Source organism: Poecilia mexicana, unplaced genomic scaffold, assembly GCF_051168715.1.
Source record: "Poecilia mexicana isolate PSO_F unplaced genomic scaffold, ASM5116871v1 scaffold_4, whole genome shotgun sequence".
In the NCBI taxonomy this organism is placed as follows: domain Eukaryota; kingdom Metazoa; phylum Chordata; class Actinopteri; order Cyprinodontiformes; family Poeciliidae; genus Poecilia; species Poecilia mexicana.
Genome location: NW_028263373.1, coordinates 17,793,761 through 17,815,256, shown reverse-complemented (window position 1 = coordinate 17,815,256; position 21,496 = coordinate 17,793,761). Strand labels below are relative to the sequence as shown.

The window sequence follows — 21,496 nt, the reverse complement described above, 5'->3', positions numbered from 1 at the left end:
TGTTGTTGCTTGTGGTGGTGGGTTTTGAACCTTTTACAGCATTTTACTGTAAAACCAGAGAGCTGAAAGCTTTTTACAGAATCAGTATGTTCTAATGCCTACTGTGGTTTATGCCCAACTATCCACTCTCTCCTTTGTCTCAGTCATCTGCATATTTAGAATCTCAACTACTGACCATATTGTAAATTTGAATACAAAAGAATATTTTCAATATCTATTATGTAACTGTTAAACTGTTAAAGTATATGCGCAAATTTCAACAGCATGACTCAGTTTATATACGATTAGCTTGTAAATCATAAGAATTGAACAGTAAATGTTTAAATTAATAGGTCGTGGATCGAAAAATATTGGTATCTGTGGATTAATAAACTCGGATATAAGGATCAGATCATGACCCAAAAATCATGGATTGGAGCATTTCCATTGTCACAAATATAGTCAAAAGCTATCTTAAAAAAGATGACCATCAGTACACGTTTAAATTTGTTTTTATTGCTTTATTGCCTTTTTATGAAGAGGCACTTTCAGTTTGTAGAAGCCTAAATATTACCTCTGACAAGAAAAATTCTTCAATTAAACTGGACAACACAGCACCATATTATGCATTATAAGTTGTGCACAAAGGTTTAAAAAAATTTGTACCCATAGATCAATTGTATCTCACACATAAACACTCCTGAAAGGTAAAAATGCCTTGGGAGGAGAGAGCTGCAGGTTCATGTACCAGTCATGTTCCATTAATCCAAAGCAACCTGTGGTGATTGATCAATTAGCCCCGCTTAAAACAGGAGCTCAACGTGATCAATAGCACTGATCATCAGGCAGAGGATTTTCATTAAGACCTGCAGCTCTAAATCAGTAAACTCCATTAGCATAGTCGAAGTGGACTACATGGAATGCAAACTACCCAAATAAATAAAATTAAATAAAAACAGAGACCGTTGCCTCTGACTTACTACTGAACTGAGTGTAAATGACAAATTACATAATACTGGTTTCCAGGAAACCTGTTTTGAAGTCAAAGGTCTTATCAGACATGAAAAACAGCCAATTAAATATTATTACAAAACCAGTGGCTGCTAGACAGGCCCTATTTATACAATGTTCAAAAATGTCACTTTCCTGTATAGTGAAACATTTGAAAAAGTATTTGCATTTTAATAGACTATATGTTAGGAATAGGTTACCATGGGTTCTGACTAGGTCCTTTTTGTATTGTCAGCGTCAGTGTTGGTCCACCATTTAACAATTGCTTGTTTTATCATTAGCCTTATTAGCAGGTGTGGCTAATAAAAAAATAAATAAAAAAAAGCCAACCCTACTGTCCATGGGGTTGGCTGGCTTTTTTTTTTTTGTCTGTTCTTTATGAGATACTTCATCAGATAGTGTATTTTATTTATTTATTTATTTATTGTAAGATGGTTTTGAAAACTCTAACTAAAAATAACTGTAACCCTAAATATAAGCACAACTTACTCCCAGTGTCTCTAAATAGTCTTTATGGTACCACAGTGAGCATGTCTGGTTGTATTTTCCCTTCTAGCCACTCATTGTTGACCTGTTTTTGTGAGTTACCTGGAAAAACAGCGGATGTCCCTTGCACCACAGCGATACGTCTGATTCACGACCCCATCGAACCCACGGGATCACCAGTGGGCTAAAACACAAAAATACAGTCAGCTGCCATTGACAAACACACCTTTCTCACCCTTCCCTTAATCTCAATGGGGCCAGAAGCCATTGTTTCACTCAAACAATCCTCATTGAATTAAACACTGGCAGCAAGCTTTTTTTCAGTGAGGCTGAGCACACTGCTGTCATGGGTCTGATCGTTAATGTGCCATCACTGCACCGCACATCCTCAGCAGACACAGGCAGCACTGAGAGTGTTTCCTCCATCTGTAGGTGACTGTGCACATGTCCAGTTTTGTTTAAATGTGACTAACTTTACCCAACTGAAAAATGTTATCGGATCAAAAATGCAGTAGCTCTGTCATTTTAGCAAAAGATACTTTATAGCAAAGTAAACACAAAAGTATTGTCACACAAAGTAATTTTGAAATTAAAAGAAAATGTTTTTTTTCTACAACATTTTGCTAATAAGTGATAAATCATATTTTATTCGCTGATTAAATGTAGAGTAACACTGAACACTAACCCTAGCAAACCTGTGCAACACATCATGTATGAAAGTTTCCTCACCAACCCAAACCACAACAACAGCAACAAGAAATATGTATTTCTACTTTCAATCTCCAAAGACAAAACAAAAAAAACAACAACTAGTAAGACCAAAACATTCTACACATTTGCCTTTTGCTTTATCTAAATTTGACTGCAGAATTTTAAAACTTGATCTTTTTCAGTTTTTGCATAAAAGATTCCATCCGTCCTCAGTTTCATCTAGGCTATAGCAACTCATTAGTGGCACCTTTTCTTGAAATTGCCTTTAGAGTATCTATTTAAAACAAATGTCCAGGTTGCACTGTGATAAAGCGTAAATGACAAGTATTTATACTGAATCAGGTTTTACCTCGTTACAAAGGTCAGTGTCAGAGGGAGAATGGTGTCTAAAGAAGATGCTTACATTTCTATAACAGTTACGTGTGTAAGGCTGTGCCCTATCGCTGTGTATTGGCGGGAAGGAAGGGAGTTGGTCGTAGAGATACTGGGGCAGGCAGGAAAAGATCATCCTGGTGTTACCAGTGCTGAGGTGAAGCCTGCAACCACCCCCGCACCCAGGCCAACACTAAAATTTCTCAAATGCTCACGCAGAGTTTACAACGTTAAAATCACAAACATCGACCTTTTTATGCTTTGCTATAGCTCACCTCACGCGATCTCAGTTGGAAGTCCTTTACACTTTCCTGGTGTCCGTCTGTACTGATGTCTTGAAAGTTTCGAAATATTTTTATTGAGGTAGCTTGACAGCATGATGACATTTCTGTGAGTTATGCTTGGGTTGAGGTGGGTGGGATGGATGGACGGATGACACTGTATCCACCCCCACTGGGGAGAGGAAGTCCCTATCAGAACACAACAGGAAAAGGACAGAGTAAAAACAAGTGCATGTCTTTTTGCACATTAAATCACTTCCTGTAGGACATGAAATTATTTCTTTCTGAGGCTCTACATTTTAACAAATGGAACGTCTCTTTTTGGAAGGCAAATTAATCACATCTTCCGATGGACGTGCTTGCAAAAGCTCGCTACAAAAGGCGTTTGCGCTGAGAAGTGAAATGCTCTCAAGCCGAAAGGAATTTGAGATGGCACAGACTACATCTGCATCATTTAATTCCTGTCCTTTGGTCCAGTTTGAAAATGGAAATCTGTGCAGCCCATCAATCTGATTTACTGCCTTGACTTGCAGATGTGATGACTATCGTCGGATACAAGAGCCACATAAATCCCTGTTCTGTGACACATCACAAGCCCCGAGTCTGAACCTGGGGCCTTGATCACCATCCAAAATCTGAAACAAAGAGACAAAGGTGTCTGTGTTGCTCGTAGAGGAAAAACTCTGAATTGTGACTATACCAGATAAAGACCCAGTCTTGCTTAAAATAAAAAGAGTATCATTACCTTTTACGCCATCTGGATTATTGATGTTTTTTAATATTGACTGGCATATTGTAGGTATGTTCGGCACAGCTCTTAGACATATTGGAAAGGCAGGTCTCCCTGTGCTGTTCTCATCGCAGGGCACAGCTGTAAAAAATATGACTTCCTTCCCGCAGGCAATTTCCTGTTTATGTCGGAATGCAGGTCAGGAGAGGAGTGTAGTCGTCCTTACCTCATCTATCGTCATCGTCATACAAAGTAAAGTTGATGCAGGATGTTATAAATTCCACTATCCTCTATTTGAAGAAAATATCTGTCCAGGAATGTTTGCCTTTATTTAATTAGACAAGACTCAAATACCTGAGTTACTCTCAGTTGACACTTCTGCGGTCTGGAAATGTGTGAGTGTATTTGTATTTAATTGTAGCATACATTGCCATTTTGTAGCGGTGTGAAGAAGTGTTTGCCCCTTTTCTGATTTCCTATTTCTTTGTGTGTTTGTCACCCTTTAGTTTTTCAGAACATCAAGCCAATTTAAATCTTAGTCAAAGACAGCACAAGTAAACACAAAAAGCAGCTTTTTAAATGGTGTTCATTATTTAGGGAGGAAAAACTGCAAACCTGCATGGCCCTGTTTGAAAAAGTGATTTGATGTGCGGTTACACCTGTTTGCATCTCATTTTGGCTTTTGCTGCACATTTGCACTTCTCCTTGAAAAAAATAACTTGGTGCCTTTACTGATAACTTGATTTTAAAAGTAACTGAGTTAGATTTCAAGTTACTTTTAGCTCCATTCAACAGCTGCTGACAACAGCCCCCGCAGCCTTACCATAAAAGTGACAACCGGGATGAGTCAACTGTGTTTAAGGGCGGCATTTCCTCAACTTCTTCAACTCTGCCTCACTTTCTGGTTTTGCACTGAAGTCCTGCTTTTGTTTGAGTGATGGGGAAACTGCCGAAGTTTAGTCGCAGCTCTCTGCTTGACACCACCTGGTGAGACTTGCTCTACCAATTAGACTGTGCTATGCTCAAATGTTTCCTCAAGTTATTGTTGAAGCTATTGATAGGTTGTAAGACTATTATTATACCCCAAGATAAAAAGCAGATAAGATGCAGTTGTTATATGTTGATTTCATACTACAAGAGTTGACTGGAAAAAAATAAGATTTACAATTGACAGTGAAAAAAAAAAAAAAATCAATAAATATTGATATCAGTTGACATAAGCCTAAAAGCAACGTAAATACAGTGAGAAAATTGTAAATGTTTTTTTTTTATTTTATTTTTTATGCTGCATTAATGTTTGTCAGTTTATTCAAGAAAATTTGATCTGTGCATCAGAAATCAGCCAGAAAGCCTATTCTAGGATTGATTGGTAGTGGCTCCACCCTCCACTGGAGAAGTACAGAAATTCACACTCGTTGTTCCGGAGACAGAACAACCAAAGTGTTACTTAAGAGTATAACAATAGCACTTTGTCGCCATCACAGAGGTTACAATGGACATGCATATTGTCATCTATAGCAGACACAAACTCAGAATAGCTCCTGTAGTAAACGAGCACCTCTCTCCCCCCTCCATTGTTCACTTTTGTGTCGCAGGTTGATATTACACACGAGACGCCACTCCCTGAGAAACAAGAGGAAAGTCACAATATATCTTTTTACCAAATGAAATGCCAAAAATAGTAGCGCCCAGTGATTTTGATGAGTCCAAATCACATAGGGCTCAGAGTCGAGTCACATCTGACACCGCTGTTAACTACTATGCCCACACAGGCTTGTGACACAATTTGCATTTGCTACTCTCCGCAGGTTTGTGAGACCCGACCAGTCGGCCCCTAAAACGTCTCAATTGCACACACGCAGATCTTCCCAAACCACCCAGTTTGGTTGATTTTCTGCTGATTTGCCTAAAACAGGCAGCAGCTGCTGCTGTCAATGTTTAATTTAAAAGCTCATATTCTGCTCTGCATGATACATTGTGCTCAGGAGCATGAATGGGTCTGATGAAGAGCAGGGGTTCTGATGGGAGGGTTGATGAAAACAGGGGGAGTACGTGTAGACCCCGAGGTCTCCGGGCGCAGTCATTAAGATGGCTCTTCTGCTTGGAGATGAGACAGCCCACTCCACACACTTAGCTCATTGAAGATGATCCCCTGCTTACTAGGAGCATCCATTATTTATACATATTTAAAAATTCCAACTGACATTTTTATCACTTATGAATGTCAGATTTTTTTAGGTCTGAACATGTGTGAGTTTGCTTTTGTTTCTGCATAACTGGTTTCAGAGACGTAAGAAAGTGTTGATTAGATATTTACATTCACCCATCATCAATATCATTTTTTATAGGTCAGTGTAATATGAGCATCTTAGGTTATTTAAAAAGAAAACTTACATTTGCCTTGCAAGTTTGACTTTCTTGTGTTTTATTTTTCCCACTTAGATTCCCCCTAGCAAGCTATGTAGAAACCATATACAAATATCTGGAGTCTCCAACAAGTTCTTTGCTTAATTCATCCCAAGTGTCAACTAATCATTAAATTGGAGGTTTCTTCATACACATCCAACATTCAAACAAAGTTCATAAATTTTCAAACGGTAGAGTTCTGGACCAATTCACATCCTGATGTGCGTTTGGAAACAAACAACCAACCAAGACTTTCCATGCAAACAAATCAGAGTTTGACTAAAGCAAATTAAACGGAGCTGGTGTGAATGTCTCCTAAATCTGCAACTGTTCCTTGACAATGTTGATTTTATTGTACAAAATAGTATTATCCACATTATTTGTTTTTTCTTTGTTTTCTTTTACTTGATTGTGATAACTCTGTCCACTCAAACTTATACTGTAACTGTTTCTTCTGAAAACAACACATATATATAAGTAATAGACTTTATATTAGCTTGATGTCAGCAATGATATGATAATCAATAAATGATTCCTAAATAATTCCGGCATACCACTGCCCTGTGCAAGTCCATCATGAAGGCTAGACCCTCCACTGTCTACCACTGCCATCTTGTACAGATCTGGCCATGCCGTATTGATCAAACTGCTGCCTGGTGCTTTGGTGTGTAAAGCCTCAGGCTTTACACTCTCTCACCTCATCTTACATCACTCAGGTCATATTAGACTCAAAGCTTGCCCTCCACTGTTAGGCCCTCGCTACACTCCCAAAGAAAGTACTTGTCAACTTGAAGTCAATGTTTATGTTGATTTAAATCTTTTTTTTTTTTTTGACAAGCCAAGATGATGTCTAGCATACATACTTGCCATCAAGTTTGCATTGGTCAGGTGCTGTTATATATATATATATATATATATATATATATATATATATATAAGTAAAGTCTGTACTTTATCCCTCTCTGTGTATTTTCCTCAGTGTTCATAGTTCCAGTTGAGAGAAACGGGGTATTTTCCTTTCAGAGGAAATGTAAACATTATTAGCTTGCACTTCATTTTCCAGCCAACCCTTTTTACATTTATGCATACACGATCAATCTTTGAGAAGCACCGTCACTGCAAGGCTTTTAAATGCTTTGCTCAAGGGCACCTTTGCAGTAATTGTCTAACCCAGCCAATTGTGTTTGTCTCTCCCTTTAACCTCCCCACTTATTTTATAGCCGGTAGTAATATGGTGCTCATGGATGACAGATGCAGTGTCCTGACACTATTCCCCAGACGTCCCTAAGGCTTATTGTAGCTTTAAGTGATTTTAAAGATTTAAAGTGACTTTTTGGTGGCTTTCAGCCAGACACAAAGAGTGGCAACAAGTCAGCCAGCATTGCGGTTTATCCAATAGTGACTAGTAAGAGATTCAGCCACATAAACATTTTCTTCATCATTTTAGGCATTTAACTTCCCCTACTGGAGGCAATGGAAACTTTTTAGATTAAGAAAATTATTAAAACAACATTTTCAACTAAAGCGAAACACTGCACTTACTGTTGGAGATGCATTACCATATAAGAACCTGTTATATTTAAGAGAGCAGAACTTCTCATTATTATATACTGAAAATATTTTTATCATATTAGGAGGCACTCAACAGTTGCTAGAGCAAACATTTGTGATTCAGATCCACAATTTAGGAAACCAAGAGCTCGAGACTCCCTAAAACAACACTTTTCCCCCCCCCCGAGTGTTTCTAAAATTAACTTCTCACCCAACAGATAGCAAAAGGATTTTCTCAAAGGGTATTGTGTCTTATTTCCTCATATTGTCCTTTTGCCCGTTACATTTTAATCCCTGATGCTCATTTTAAAAGAGCGATGTTACGGCATTGCAGCTGCCTCTGGCAAAAGACAGATTGTCTTAAGACTTCGGGCCAGCAAACTGAAACCGTTATTGTCTCAAGAGGGAGATAGCAGACTAAATAATCAGTTTTCTTTGATGGGGACAATGTGAACACAACGGTTTGCATGTGCGGGCTTCCCAGAAATGTCCCTTGAGCGGAAAATGAGAGGGTTTGTACAGAAGCAGAGGGGAAACGATTTTTTTTTGTTTTTTTTTGTTTTCTTCTTTTTGTGAAGATTCACAGTTCATTTCATTTATAGAAACATGGATGGCTGGTGTGTTAACACATTTCATCATTGACAAACATGTACACTAATCAACACCATCTCTGGACACCCTTTGAACAAGGGCAAAAAGATGATTCGACTTGAATCTTGTCTTGGATTGCCACTGTTTATGCATTATTGCCCAAGTTCAGTGTTTAGTATCATTTTCCTAAATGACCCAACGGCCAAAGTCATTTTTTGCCAAAACTGATTGTGCAAAAAAAAAAAAAAAAAAAGTAAAAATTAAAATCTCCACCTCTCTGTTTGCCAAAAGATGAATTAGGCAAAAAAAAAAGGGCTACAAATTACTTGGACCATGATAATGATATGCAACATCATCACATCATCTAATTTCTGCTAAGTTTTGCTTAGTTCTTGCTTTTCTTATTTATTTTTTATTTTTTTTATTTTAGAATCACTTATCAGAATATGATTATCACAAGGTCTGAGGCTAAGCATAATTGGAAAAGAGAGGTAACAATCATGTATTCCCATCAGATATATAGCTAGTTCATATAAAAAGAGGCAGTAAAACCTAAATGGACATTGTAGTATTTAAAGAACTACGTGCAGTAAGTGAGCTATAAGTTCAGAACTACTCACCCACTTGTATTCATTAATCAGAGATTATTCTGCTTATTTGTTTTTGCTGAATGATTCTGCTGATCTATTAACTGTAAGAACAAGTGGCTATAGTCGTTCAAATAAGCAATTAAATCGCAAACATTAGTAGCAGCTTAAGTGTTGATTAATTATGCGTTTTTAGGAGAATAAACTTTAGGTTAAGTGGCCACTGATTGTTTTCTTACCTTATTGTAGTTTTGTTCCATGGAACTTTTTTTATCGTCTCTTCAGACATTCTCAGAGGTCACAGCAAAAAAATATAATTATGTGTTTTATCCCAGATGCTGCAGTTGATGAATAGTGTTGTGATTATCAGGTTGTCATTTCATTACAGTCACAACATTCCTTCTTTTGTTGCTCCCATAGAGCTCTCCTTTTGATTTCATTGAAGGAAAGGTCAAGTTTCCACAAGCAGTCATTCACCAGCATTCACCTTCGCCACTTGGCTGAGGTCTGGCAAGATTAATTCTTTGTGTCTTGCTGTCTTTCTATGAGCCAGGTTCATATTTCCTACAATGAAGCCAAGCAAACACAGGAGAAAGTGTGTGCTTTTCTTTAAAAGACATTGGCGCAACCGTTTTAACAGAGCGGCTGTGTTTGAATTAGATGTTCTAACCTCCCGCTTGCTAAATGGATTTCTAAAGTGGCTGTAGTTGGAGGCTTTCAATCGGATGCAACCTTGAGTCCTTTTTTATGTGAGCTCTGTAGGATTTAAGTGCCGGTATAACATGAGCACGACTGAATGCATGCTCCTCATTTTTTGAAATTGAAAAATCTCCAAAGGCTCTCCCCTTTGTGCAGGCAATTAATGGAATGCTGGCAGCGAGGTTCAGGTGCTTAAAAGTTGTTTTTTTTTTTTCTCGCTCAATCTTTTTTTTTTAATGAATAATAAAGGATAATCATTGTGGTGGGGAGGTGGGGTAGGGGGACAGCGTAATGCTGTAGGCTTCCTCTTTATGCACAATGATGTATAATGCATGCTTTGAAATGAAACGGCAGCGGCCTTCGAACTATTCCATCTCCAAACCTTAGACTATTTGTTTTGCATGCCATAGTGATGCTTTTGCATAATAATAGTGAGTTTGCCCATTAACAATGCTTGCTTATTAATTTGATCTTTACATTTTTAAAGTTTGTCCATCAGGCCGCCGAGCATCGTGTCCCCCAGTTGCTGTTTGGTGTAAGTGATTAGAACGTTGGCTAATTGCGTCTCTGAAGGGTTGAGCTTGTTTCTTTTTTGTTTTCATGTTCTGCTTGTGTGTTTTACATTTGAGTCGGATGAACACAAAACAAATTCACGCATCGATAAATGTTCCATGATGTGAGGAAATGTAATAAATGTGTTTGTTTGTTGATCAGACATTAAACCGATGACCTCTGTGACTGTACCGTTTTTAAGTTTAAGCTTTTGCTGGTAGTTGCTGACTGTTAAAACACAAAGAGTCACCACAGTCACTTAATGTTGCATATTCCTTTGTTTTACTATATGCAACAATGAGAACAGATTTCAAAAAGCTGACAGTGCCTGATTTTCTTTCTCCAAATAATGTTTTATGTCAACACATGTCTGCAGACTGTGGAAGCAGCTGCTAATTTAAATGTATAAGGCTGGTGAATGGTGGGAATGTGGCAAATTGTGTAGAGCAAATCATGATCAGTTATAGAAAAGCTGATTGGTGACGCATTTTTTTGCCACTGTACGGCCAGTAAAGCCTCGGGGCCCCCCCTCAAACTGTGCTGCGAAGCAAATATTCTTATTCCAGCACACTATTTCACATTCTTCCACAGTCTTGGAACACTTCTAAAAGCTTTAGCATTTTTTTCACCCCCGCAGTCTCTTTCGCTTTGACTGTGCTTGACAATGTAGGGAAACATACAAGCACATCTCGGTAAACACGAGTGATGTGGTTCCAGAGTTTAAAAGCTTCATATAACACTGGCAGACGGAACTTGGGGCTGTTTGTGTGATGGAGAGGAAAACTTGTTTAGAAACTGACAGCACTGTGTGTTAGAGAGTTAAAAAAAACAAAAAAAAACAGTGTCTCTGTGCTTATGTTGCTTTTGGCGAGTTATCCGTGTGTGTGTGTGTGCGTGTGTGTTTTTTCACTCTCTGCATGGTTATCTTTTGAGTTTCTTGGTTTGGAGCTTATGTCCACCTTCGGGGATGCACAGAGCATGCATTTCTGAGTATTTTCACCTGAGGCTGCACTTGTTAGAGTCTGTGTATAAATGTATATACATTATTTATACAAATTCAGAGCGAGTGAAAGCAGGTTTTAACACATTTACAGACAGGAGGGCAGGCACTGCAAGCCAAGCTTCAAGTGTGGGTTGCAACAGTGTGCGTGGGGAATCGAGCTGGCCGTTTGCCTGTCTGTGACAAGCATCCTTATTGCTGCGTGTCAGCACTGCTAATGCTATCTGTTACTTGCTTAGCAATTAAATGTGTCCTCATATCATTTAAATTTTAGTGTGTTTTTTTTATCATTTTAAACAAATCAAGTAATTTTCTGGAAATGTAGAAAAGTACAGCCTTGTGAAACATTGCCTTTTTTTATAAGATTTAGAGGGAATGTTTGTATTTCACTGGGAATATGAGATAAAGTAAGGTCTTGTTGTAACAAATTAATTGCATGTAATATGCCTTTCAATAATAAAGCTTAATGTCATACCAGTGACTTGCAAAAGTATAGGCACCCAGTATAGGCACCCATTGAACTTTTACACAAATTTGCCATCAAACAAACATTTTTTTTTATTTTTTTTATCTAAAGTCTAACAAAAAATAGAACATAATTGTGAAGTAGAAAGAAAGGGAAACATAATTTTCACATCTCTTTATTTGTAAAAAAGTTAAAATTGTGGTTTCTAATTGTATTCAGTCCAGGAGTTAATACTTTGTAAACCCACTCTCATAGCAACTGCGAGTGTTTTAGCATTTGGCTCTACCATATTACTTGGCAAATTAGATAGAGAGTATATTTGAACAAAAAAAAAAATCTGAATTGAAGTTTTGTCTGCTCTTTTACCATCCCACTAAATCACATGGATTTGAAAATTGGATTCATGCTATTTATGTATATATATATATATATATATATATATATATATATATATATATATATATATATATATATATATATAGTTTTTATCTCTATAACTATTCACCTGAAAATACAAAAAAAAAAAAATAAAAATATAACTTTTTCCCAGACTTGTCTTAATTAGAGTTGAAGTGTAGAATCTAAATTTGTTTTTCTTGTTACTTTCCCAGGTGTTTATCATTATTTTTAAATACTGCCGTATTGGATGTTTGTACTAAATAGTTACCTGTTCTCCTCCTATGCCCAGGAGGCTCCTCCTGTAGAAGTGGATGCCTTGCCAGCTGGATGCAGCCTTCATGTTCCCATGGACGTTGAGTTTGCAGCTTCCTGTTTCCCTCGCATTCCCCCACCTTAGATAAACTCTGCATAGAGCGACCGAACTGGCTTAATGATATGTGTTGTTTAAAATCGGGACTTATTTTCTGATAGATGTTTCCTTTTTTCTATTGTACCTCTTTTTTATTCTGCTCTCTCTAATCAGTGATTCTGTAAAAAAAAAAAGAGAACTCATTTGAGTGAGAAATGAGGAGGTACTGACTGACTTTAATCCATTTTAATGATATACTGGATGATATATACATAATACATTAAGTTTATGTTTAATCTATTGTCGTGCTGCTATAAAGCCAACATAACTAATTATATTTTTTTCTAAAAAATATTGCTGTACAGTTACTATATGCAGTATTTAACTTTCCCATTCTTGATTTAAATTTGTTTTGTAATAATTTTTGAAGTGATTTGTAACTCTAATTTTAACAATCAGCTACTACCCAGAATGTGACAGAAGGTGAAATAGTACTCTGTGTAAATGTGATGTAACTATATATATATATATATATATATATATATATATATATATATATATATATATATATATATATATATACTTTTCTTTTTTTCTAATAAAAAATGTATTTGATGTCTTATTCCGACATGTTGTGAATGCTTTGTTGGTTTAAATGTTAAACAGTTTATCTTTGTCAATACTGAACAATCAATATTTAAGCTTAAATTAATACATCACAGGGAATGAGAATACAGTTTTATAATTATACCACAAAAACAAAATGCTCATCTGCCTCAGAGATCAATCAAGTTCTGAAGAGAAATTTTAGAGTTTCAACAGCAGAGATGGCAGAAGAATTGGACATATCACTAGAAAGGTTCTGTTCAAATAATGAATTCATTAACAAATTTTTAATAAGATTAGCCATCCAGGCAGTTTTTGGAATCGGGCGAGGGGATATTTTGATCAAAAACACAACTAGGTGATAAAAGGAGTGGTTTCAGCATAAGAATAATGAAGGGTTTTTAATGTAATGCAAAAATTTGAAATTGAAATTTGAAATTGAAATTTGAAATTTTATTCGAACATGATACAAATATAAAAATAAAATAGTGCACAGTAACAAGAAGTGCATAAGAAAGAAGAGAAAATACAGATTTTTTTGTTTCAGTTAACATATCATGCTCAAAATGGGGTAGGAAGAAGTGAGAACTTATAAACTCCTACCCCCTAAACACTTGAAACTTTAGAGTCCTACTGTCATTAAAAAAATCAAAATCAAAGTGGCAGTCAGAAGTAACAGTTACTAATATTTACCTATACATTTTCCCATTTTATGCTGGTTTGTCTTTCTAAACCCTTACACCAAGTTATCTGCAATACACACCTTATTGCTTTCTGTCACCCATATGTGTATCTATTGAAAATTACCTCTTTGTACTTTCTTTTGAATTGTGTTAAACTATTGCTTTGTTTTAAATCTTCATGTAACTTGTTCCATAACTTTACACCTTTAATTGAAATACAGAAGCTTTTTCTTGTTGTTCTAAAATTGCGGATCTTGAAGTTTGAGTGACCCCTTAAGTTATACCCCCCTTCTCTTTCAGAAAACGTGCTCTGTATGTGCTCAGGTAACAACTTTTTAGATACTTTGAACATAAACTGAGCCATTTTAAATTCTACAAGCTCGTCAAATTTGAGAATTCTGGATTTTATGAAGAGTGGGTTTGTATGCTCATAATAACCGACATTATGGATGATTCTAATGGCTCGTTTCTGTAGGACGGTTACCGGATGTAAAGAGCTCTTGTAATTAACTCCCCACACTTCACAGCAATATGATAGATATGGTAAAATCAGAGAGTTATATAGAATATGAAGTGATTTAGCATTCAATACATGTCTAGCTCTAGCCAATATGGATATACTTCTACTGAGTTTACTCTGTAAATGTTTAATATGAGGTTTCCAACTGATTTTGTCATCTATTATTAGACCGAGGAACTTATTAGCAAAAACCCTTTGTAGAGTTACGTCCTCTATTTGAACTTGGATTTCAGTATTTTTATAACAGTTCCCAAAGACCATGATTTTCGTCTTGTCCAAATTTAGGGATAATTTGTTATGGTCAAACCATATCTTTAACTTACTAATCTCTGAAGTGACTGTTGAGAGAAGATGCTCTAAATTGTCGCCAGAGGCTAGAATATTTGTGTCATCAGCGAATAAGATAAATTTTAATACATTGGACACTTTACTGATATCATTTATACAATCCAGTTAAAACAGGGGCACCATAATAAATGTATTATTTATTGATAATAATTTGGAAGGAAGCTGGGGATATGCACTGAATACATGCAAAAAGCATCTGAAGACAGAAAGCCAAAATGATTATTGAAATCTGTCAGTATTTAAGAAGCCATCATGCTCCAGACCAGTGCAAGTTAATGAGTCAGTTAATATAATAATGAGTTAAAGTACCTTTGCAACCTTATTGTATTTAATCACATTGATATATGAGCTTAAGATGTTTTTCTAAGCTTCTGAAATGAATTTCAGTGAAGACTACAAAATCTGTTAAATGCCCACCTATTTAGTTTGACTTTACCTATGATTTTATACCATATTTTCTATTTTTTATCATCTTTTTCATGTTCTTGTATTTTTCTTTAATGCCTTTTTAACTTGTTCTTTATATATTTTATTTTTTATGTTCTGTGATTTATTATGCATACATTATGTTGTCTATTGCATATTTGACCATGTCTGTGAAACAGGCTTTTAATTAATTAATGTTTGGAGCCGAAATACAGAAATGAAAGAACATCATTGCTGCTGCCAAGTGGCCCTTTCTGACAGAGGAGTGGAAAAACTTTCTCAGCAGAATTATCCAATAATTATGCAGGGAGCTTCAAAAAGACATGGAGTTAGCAGATAAGATTCTCCATTAAAATAAAAAGTCATGCGCTCTGCTCCAATGGCCTCCATGCCCACTCACTGCGCAAGACTCCACAGATGAAAAAAATGCATGTGGAAACCTGTTTAAATGAATGAAGCCGATGTACAAGATAAATATATCAAAATTCAGACGAGATCAAAATACAATGTTCTGCATGTTATACCACACACTACGTTTGGAGGCAAAACGGTTGTTCACAATATCCCCCAAAAATGCCAACTGTGAGGTTTGGAGGAAACATCGTGGTGTGTTGCCGTCTCTCAGCATACGTGACTGGCAGACTTCATGCAATGAAGGAAGCCTGAATGGAGAAAGCAGTGGCACATTCTTGTTAAGACACTAAATATGAAGTGAGAGCAGGTTTTCCATCAAGAAAATCATCCCAAAGACACCACCATGGAAAATCTGTATGAAGTCACAGAAAAGACAGTTACCAGGAAGGCTCAGCTAATAGTGTGCCCTAAATTTGCCTTCCTGAAGACGGATTCTGTAGAGCAGGTCAAAAACACACCTGAGTAACATGTGACTAGTTTCTCCATAAACAGGATGTCTGAAGTTATTACAAAGAGATGTTTCTGCTGCGTACTAGATAATTTTTGGTAAGTTAGCTAAAAGCTTATTTTATTTTCAGTTCAGTCAGTAAATTAATTTTGGAACTAAATGGCTTAGTTTATTTACTGTGTGGAATATTTGTTGTGTTGCAATCATCTGAATTATATACTAGTAGTCTCCAAATTACACTGATGTGTCCAGTACTTATTTTCACAGGTGTATGTCAATTGTGTCATTAAAGTGTATAAAAAGGGTAAATGAGAAGTCTTTGGTATAACAGCAAACTAGACAGAACAAAGATTCAGGTTCATATTTAGTGAGTAAAACTTATGTGACACAAATATATTACACCCCTAAAATACTCTTCAATGCGCACACCTGCATAGACATTTAAAAAGATAAGGAAAATTAAAGGTTTTTTTTTTTTCTTCTGTATTTGAAAACCAGTCATGGAAACAAAACAGAGAGCATGCTACAATAAACAAATTTATTTTGGCGTGGACACCTCACGTCATGTAACACAAAGATGGAGACCCAGCGACGCAATAAATTATCTTCAATAGTAAGAGTAACCAGTGACATACTGTACATCAAAAAATTTAAAGAACGGGAAACAACCAAAAAAAAAAAAAAAAAAAAGAGGCAAAAGCGGGATTTACAAATAAAATGCTGAGAGGGAAGCACAATCCTTAGACAGCATTGCTGATAAAAAAAAAAAATTGAAGTGTGTGATTCCTCTTTGATTTTAGTGTCTCACGACATAATTTAAGTACTGTTATAAAGAAATAAAAAAAATAGTAAACACTGTACACAAACCGAAGAAAACACACCAAAGAAACCCTTTTCTTCATTTTGATGATTTCATTTTTCATTTGGAAATCATTACTTTGCAAATTAAGCTTCATCACAGTGCTCTCCCATATGACAACATGAATGTAAACACCTGTTGAATTAGTCTTTTTTATTTGTATTTTTTACAACATTAATACTTTATATATATATTTATATATTTGTACATATTTTCATTCACATCTGCACGGTTAGCTAGCATGGTAATGAAATAAGGCAAGACTCACATAACTGTGACATCACAATTTTTTTTTCTTTTCCGCATTGTAACACTGATTATTAAGGGTTTAGTCATTTCCTTCCCTCTTCTACGGTGGGCTTTGGTCTTTTTGGAGGAAGGCAGGATTGTTCCGTCTCCATCTGTGGAATCATGACTTGTTTTGTTCCAAGTTTGGTAAAATATTAAAAAGAGAGAGTGTTAACTGCAGAAATAAAATGGGGGTATGCACGTAATTCTTTATGGTGACTTTATCAAGAGGGCTTATCTAACACTGTTCTTTTTGAGGTAAATAGCAAAAGATTATTCTTAGAACGATGAACAAGATGAGGGGTCAACAAGGCGGCCATGAGTGGCAAATGTCTGGAAAAAGACAGAAACATTTCACCCTTTAGTTTTTTTGTTCATCGATGACCGATCCTGTCTTCCAACCATTTATTTTACCTTGTTTGTTGGGTCAAACTGCTGCTGCAGGCGTCATATGGGAGATCAGAAAATAGAGTCACTTGCCTGGCTGGCTGCGTGTCAGTTTGACTTTACAGTACCGACGACAGCTGAAGCCCAGTTTCAGTGGGAGAACACGCAGGAGGAACGTCGAGCTGTTGCTACAGAGCTGTCTGAAAGAAGGGCAGTGTTATTCGGCTTCCTTTTCTCAGCACAAATCCACCTTTTATTATTTTCAGAAGGCTTTAACTTGTAACCCTAAAGTCTTATGGTCCTGCTCGAGCAGAAATCATCATATAGTGTCAAACATGGAGTTTGTTTCAAGTGTTTTTTTTTTTCTTTGTTGCCCTTCAAAATTGTTTATTTTTTCTGCAGTTCAGTTGAAGAGAACAGTCTTCTTGCAGTCTTTTTTTTTTATCTTTATTTGAATTTTTACAATAAAGCAATCTAAATGCTGTTTGTTTTACGCACACCGTCAGTCTCCGAGTGTTCAAGTTCATAATAAGCTCAGTATAAATAAGAGTTTCTGACACTTTAAGCTTCCCGAATTTATTATCTTCGCAGACAAGCTGGAGGTTTGGGTTTGGAAAAAAAAAAAAAAAAAAAAAAAGGAACATGAGTCGATGAGTTTTTACAAACGTCCTTGCAAGTTGCCGAATGAATCAGGACTGTCCGGTTGTTAAGCTCTTTTTGCGTGCAGCATTTCAATGAGTAGGTTGTTGCAGGGCACGTCGCCATTCAGGTGTTTGTAATAAAGATACTCCTCGGCTTGCAGGCTGATGGCTCGGATCTCCGGCAGTCGAAGGAGCAGTTGGCCAAACTTGTCAGTCTGCTGAGGATAGTTGCACATCACATAGTCCAGCAGTGCTGCGTTGACCTGCTCCTGAACGCTTTCCACCAGGTGGAAGTTCTCTAAGTTCTTCACGTCTGCAGGAAGAAGGAAGAAAGGTATTAGCGCAGTGCAAAAAGTATTCTGACATCTTTGAAACAACCATTATTGTTTTTACTCTGAATTTTTCATAAGAACTACTTATTAATTTGCTATAATAGATATACAAACCACACATATATAGTTCAGGTTTGCATGTATTCACATATATACGTGTGATTCAAACATTTAGGTCAAAATCAAATGACAGAACGAAGATACAATGAAGAATCTTAAAGCAAATAAAAAAGGCTCTTAGACAAGTGCAATACAATCATTATTATTTATCTGCACACACACAGCCCCAGACATTAAGAACTACCACTGCACCAGCGGGTGTGACGGGAGGAAATAAGGCCCAAATTTGGCCAGTTCCTGAGGTGTTCTAGGAGACAGGGAACTTTAAGACCTGACGTGACAGATACACTGACACAATCAAGCAAGCCCACCCTCAAGTCTGCACACAAAAACACTCACACACACACACACACACACACACACACACACACTCCTCATGCAGACTCTATACTCCCCACGGCCAGTTACTGATAACCCAGGGGGCAACCAGCCCCCAGACCCAGGAGATGGTCCCCTTCATCCACTCAGAACTTTCAATGTCTACATACAACTTAGCATTTGAAAGTGGTTCCAGAAGAGAGGCTGATTGAAAGATCACCCTCTGGATGCCAGTAACCACGCCCACGTCCAAGGCCCTAAGTATATGTGTGTCATGAGAATGTTATAGATGAGTGTCTAAGTTGTAGAATAAAATTTGGAATTGAGATGATGAAACTTCATCACATCCCAGAGACACATCTGCACCCCAAACACCTGCATGTGTGATGTAACGTCCTCTCAGAGAGAGGACCTCCCCTGCTGACCTCAATAGGCACCCTGGTTCACCAAATCCACCAAGGGAGAGAGACCCTGGCACATCCACCGCAAGCTCAACAGTAGCTAGCAGTACCACCAAGCCAAACCTACCCACCCAATCCCACCATAGACGAAAAACTATACAGCTCGAACATTTAGTCAAATCCCAGAGCACTTAAGACATTAGAGACCTGCTGTCCCCTGTCTGTAGAATGCTGTCTCTGAAAGAGTGGACCTGTAATGAGATGAGAAAGGCTCCAACAATGTATGGAAGCCCAATGGGGCCAGGGCACAGCCATCACACATTAACCGTCCCAAAGCCCTGGCAACGTATCCGACAGGACCCCAGCCCTCTTGGCCCAGCCAGGCCCCAGCCTAATGGTGATATGCCTCCAGAAATTCAAGCCTCCCCCAGACCCAACCAGAAGCAGAACAGACCCCCTAAAAGCTTTGCATGTAGCCACCTGAAAGTCACCTCCCAAAAAAGCCAAAGCCTGGGGACCCGCCTCCAGTGACCCCAACCCCTGGAAAGACCCAGAGGCCTCAAACTCAAACCCCTCCCTCACACCATCAACAGTGGCCTGCAGGATGAAACCAAAAACCCCCCATCCCAACCTAGTGAAGGAGCCGATCAAAGGAGTCCAGAGAGATTGATCTGATGTGGAGGCAATGGTTATTTCAAGACAAACACGGTTTAAAAAAAAGGCTGAATCAATGAAAAAATCATCATGGCATGCATCAAGCTACAATGCCATTTTTTAATGCCTATTAACAAAATTATAGGTGATACTAAAGGTTACTATGCGATTAAAGCATTTTTTATTGAAAACATATTGAGATTTGTAAGTAAATTTGCAAGTGAGCTTCTTTGTGTCCAAGTGTGCACCTACCCCCCCTTCCTCCATCCCCCCACCCCTCCCAAAAAGAAACAATCTAAAAAGTCACTCCCCGTATTTCACAGAATCAATTTGGTCACGCTAGCCCACAAAAACATAAGGTGAAGGGGTGAAGTGGTTCGTGTAACACTGTCTTTAATGTTGAGCGGCATAAAGATAAATCTGCCACCATTACTGACACATAAGGGTTAGAAAATCTGACTCCGTTATTGTGGCTCATATGTTGCATGATGAAACCCCCTTCCTTCTCTTTTCTGTTTTCCTCTGATGAGCCTCTTGGGAAGACAATGCAGAAGGAATCAGGTGAAAGCAAGAATGTTTCTTCTGAGAGATGACTTCCCTGGGGACAATAAATTATATAGGGCAGAGAGGTGTAGTCAGGCCACATTTGCTTCATAAACATAAAAATCTTTTCGCCATCTTAAAGAGGCGGAAAGCTGTCAGATTATTATGAAGAAGTAGATTAAAGTTTTTAGAAGATCAGTATGGGGAACGTTAACGTCATGCTGGAATTCACTTTGTTACAAAGTCTACTTTTACCTTTAATTGCTTGTGCAAAATACATTGTGTGTCTTTTCTTAATCCCCACCTTTCTGCGCAGCCATAAGCACTTTTTTTCCTAACAATAATAAGCTCACTGGGGGGTTGAGGAGATTATTGCAAGACAAGACAAAAATTTGCTAAATGGATAATGGCAAACCTGAGCACTTTGTGTGCTTGTCATGATTATGAAGCGCAGGACTGCAGAATATTTAAACGGTTCTGAGAGTGTGTGTCTGATTTTTTATTAATTTGTGTGATCACAGTGGGCTACTGTGAAGTGACACTTTGCACTTCTGCGTCAAATCACACACCAAGTGAGCCGAGCTTTAAAACATTTTATTTTATTTTTTTTTAATTGACACAATAATTTGTGGGGATACATATATTATTACTTTTTGTTCCACACAGTACCCACCTCCAACAAACAAATCCGCTCTCTGTCTCTCACACACACATCCTACCCTTATACACACACGCACGCACGCACACACATCGTCTCCACCCACCAAGAGCATTAGGAGGAAGGAGGGGGAGATAAATCAGCAACTAATGAGGTCTAGAGAATGAGAAGCAGGTCCTTCAAGGCACTTCCATCTATGATGCAGTCTACCATGCTATTACAATCTGTATGCATGTGTGTGTCTGTATGCTGTTGTCTGACTTGTGTATGTGTGAGCTCCAGCTTGCTCTGACCTCTGGGTGACATGACAGGGGGTTAAATAAGGCTAAGAGGAGGGCAGGAATGGAGGGGGGTTAGAGGGTCTGTGACAAAGGAGCCTCCAAACAAACATGACATGTGCTTTTTCCTGCTGCCACTCAGCTGTCTGACCTCCCATCAGGATCCTGAATCAGCTCTCACACCACCAACACCTCAGAGAAGTGGTAACATAGCCTTACATAAGCGAACCTAGCACAGGGCGCTCTAAGCGTTCAATCACAAACGTCCTACGCAGGTCAAAGCGAGAGGGTGGAGAGAAAGGTTGCTGTTATGATGTGGGAAAACCACGGATGAAAAAGTTTCTGAGATGTTATAGAATTGAGTTAACTTGAAAAATGTGAATAATCTGAATTGTGTTCCGT

The 21,496-nt window shown here is 37.7% G+C and overlaps 2 protein-coding genes across 3 annotated transcripts in view; one reads left to right on the top strand and one right to left on the bottom strand.

Moving 5' to 3' along the window:
* Positions 1-12,792, top strand: part of LOC106922345 (adhesion G protein-coupled receptor D2) — a 79,174-nt gene extending 66,382 nt beyond the window's left edge. The window contains exon 25 of the mRNA XM_014994660.2: positions 12,111-12,792. Coding sequence (XP_014850146.2) covers positions 12,111-12,218 — 108 coding nt within the window. The 3' untranslated portion in view covers positions 12,219-12,792. The remainder of the gene's footprint in view (positions 1-12,110) is intronic.
* Positions 12,793-16,133: 3,341 nt separating this feature from the next.
* nr5a2 (nuclear receptor subfamily 5, group A, member 2) overlaps positions 16,134-21,496 on the bottom strand; it is a 92,518-nt gene continuing 87,155 nt past the window's right edge. The window contains exons 7-8 of one of the 2 annotated variants that reach the window (XR_015762683.1): positions 17,177-18,103; positions 16,134-17,095 (exon numbers count right to left, since the gene is read on the bottom strand). Coding sequence is in view for 1 of the 2 variants with exons in the window: in XM_014994662.2 (XP_014850148.2) it covers positions 17,856-18,103 (248 nt within the window). In the remaining variant the exon portion in view is untranslated. Of the gene's footprint in view, positions 18,104-21,496 lie in introns of both variants that reach the window. The other variant, XM_014994662.2, reaches the window with a different exon arrangement.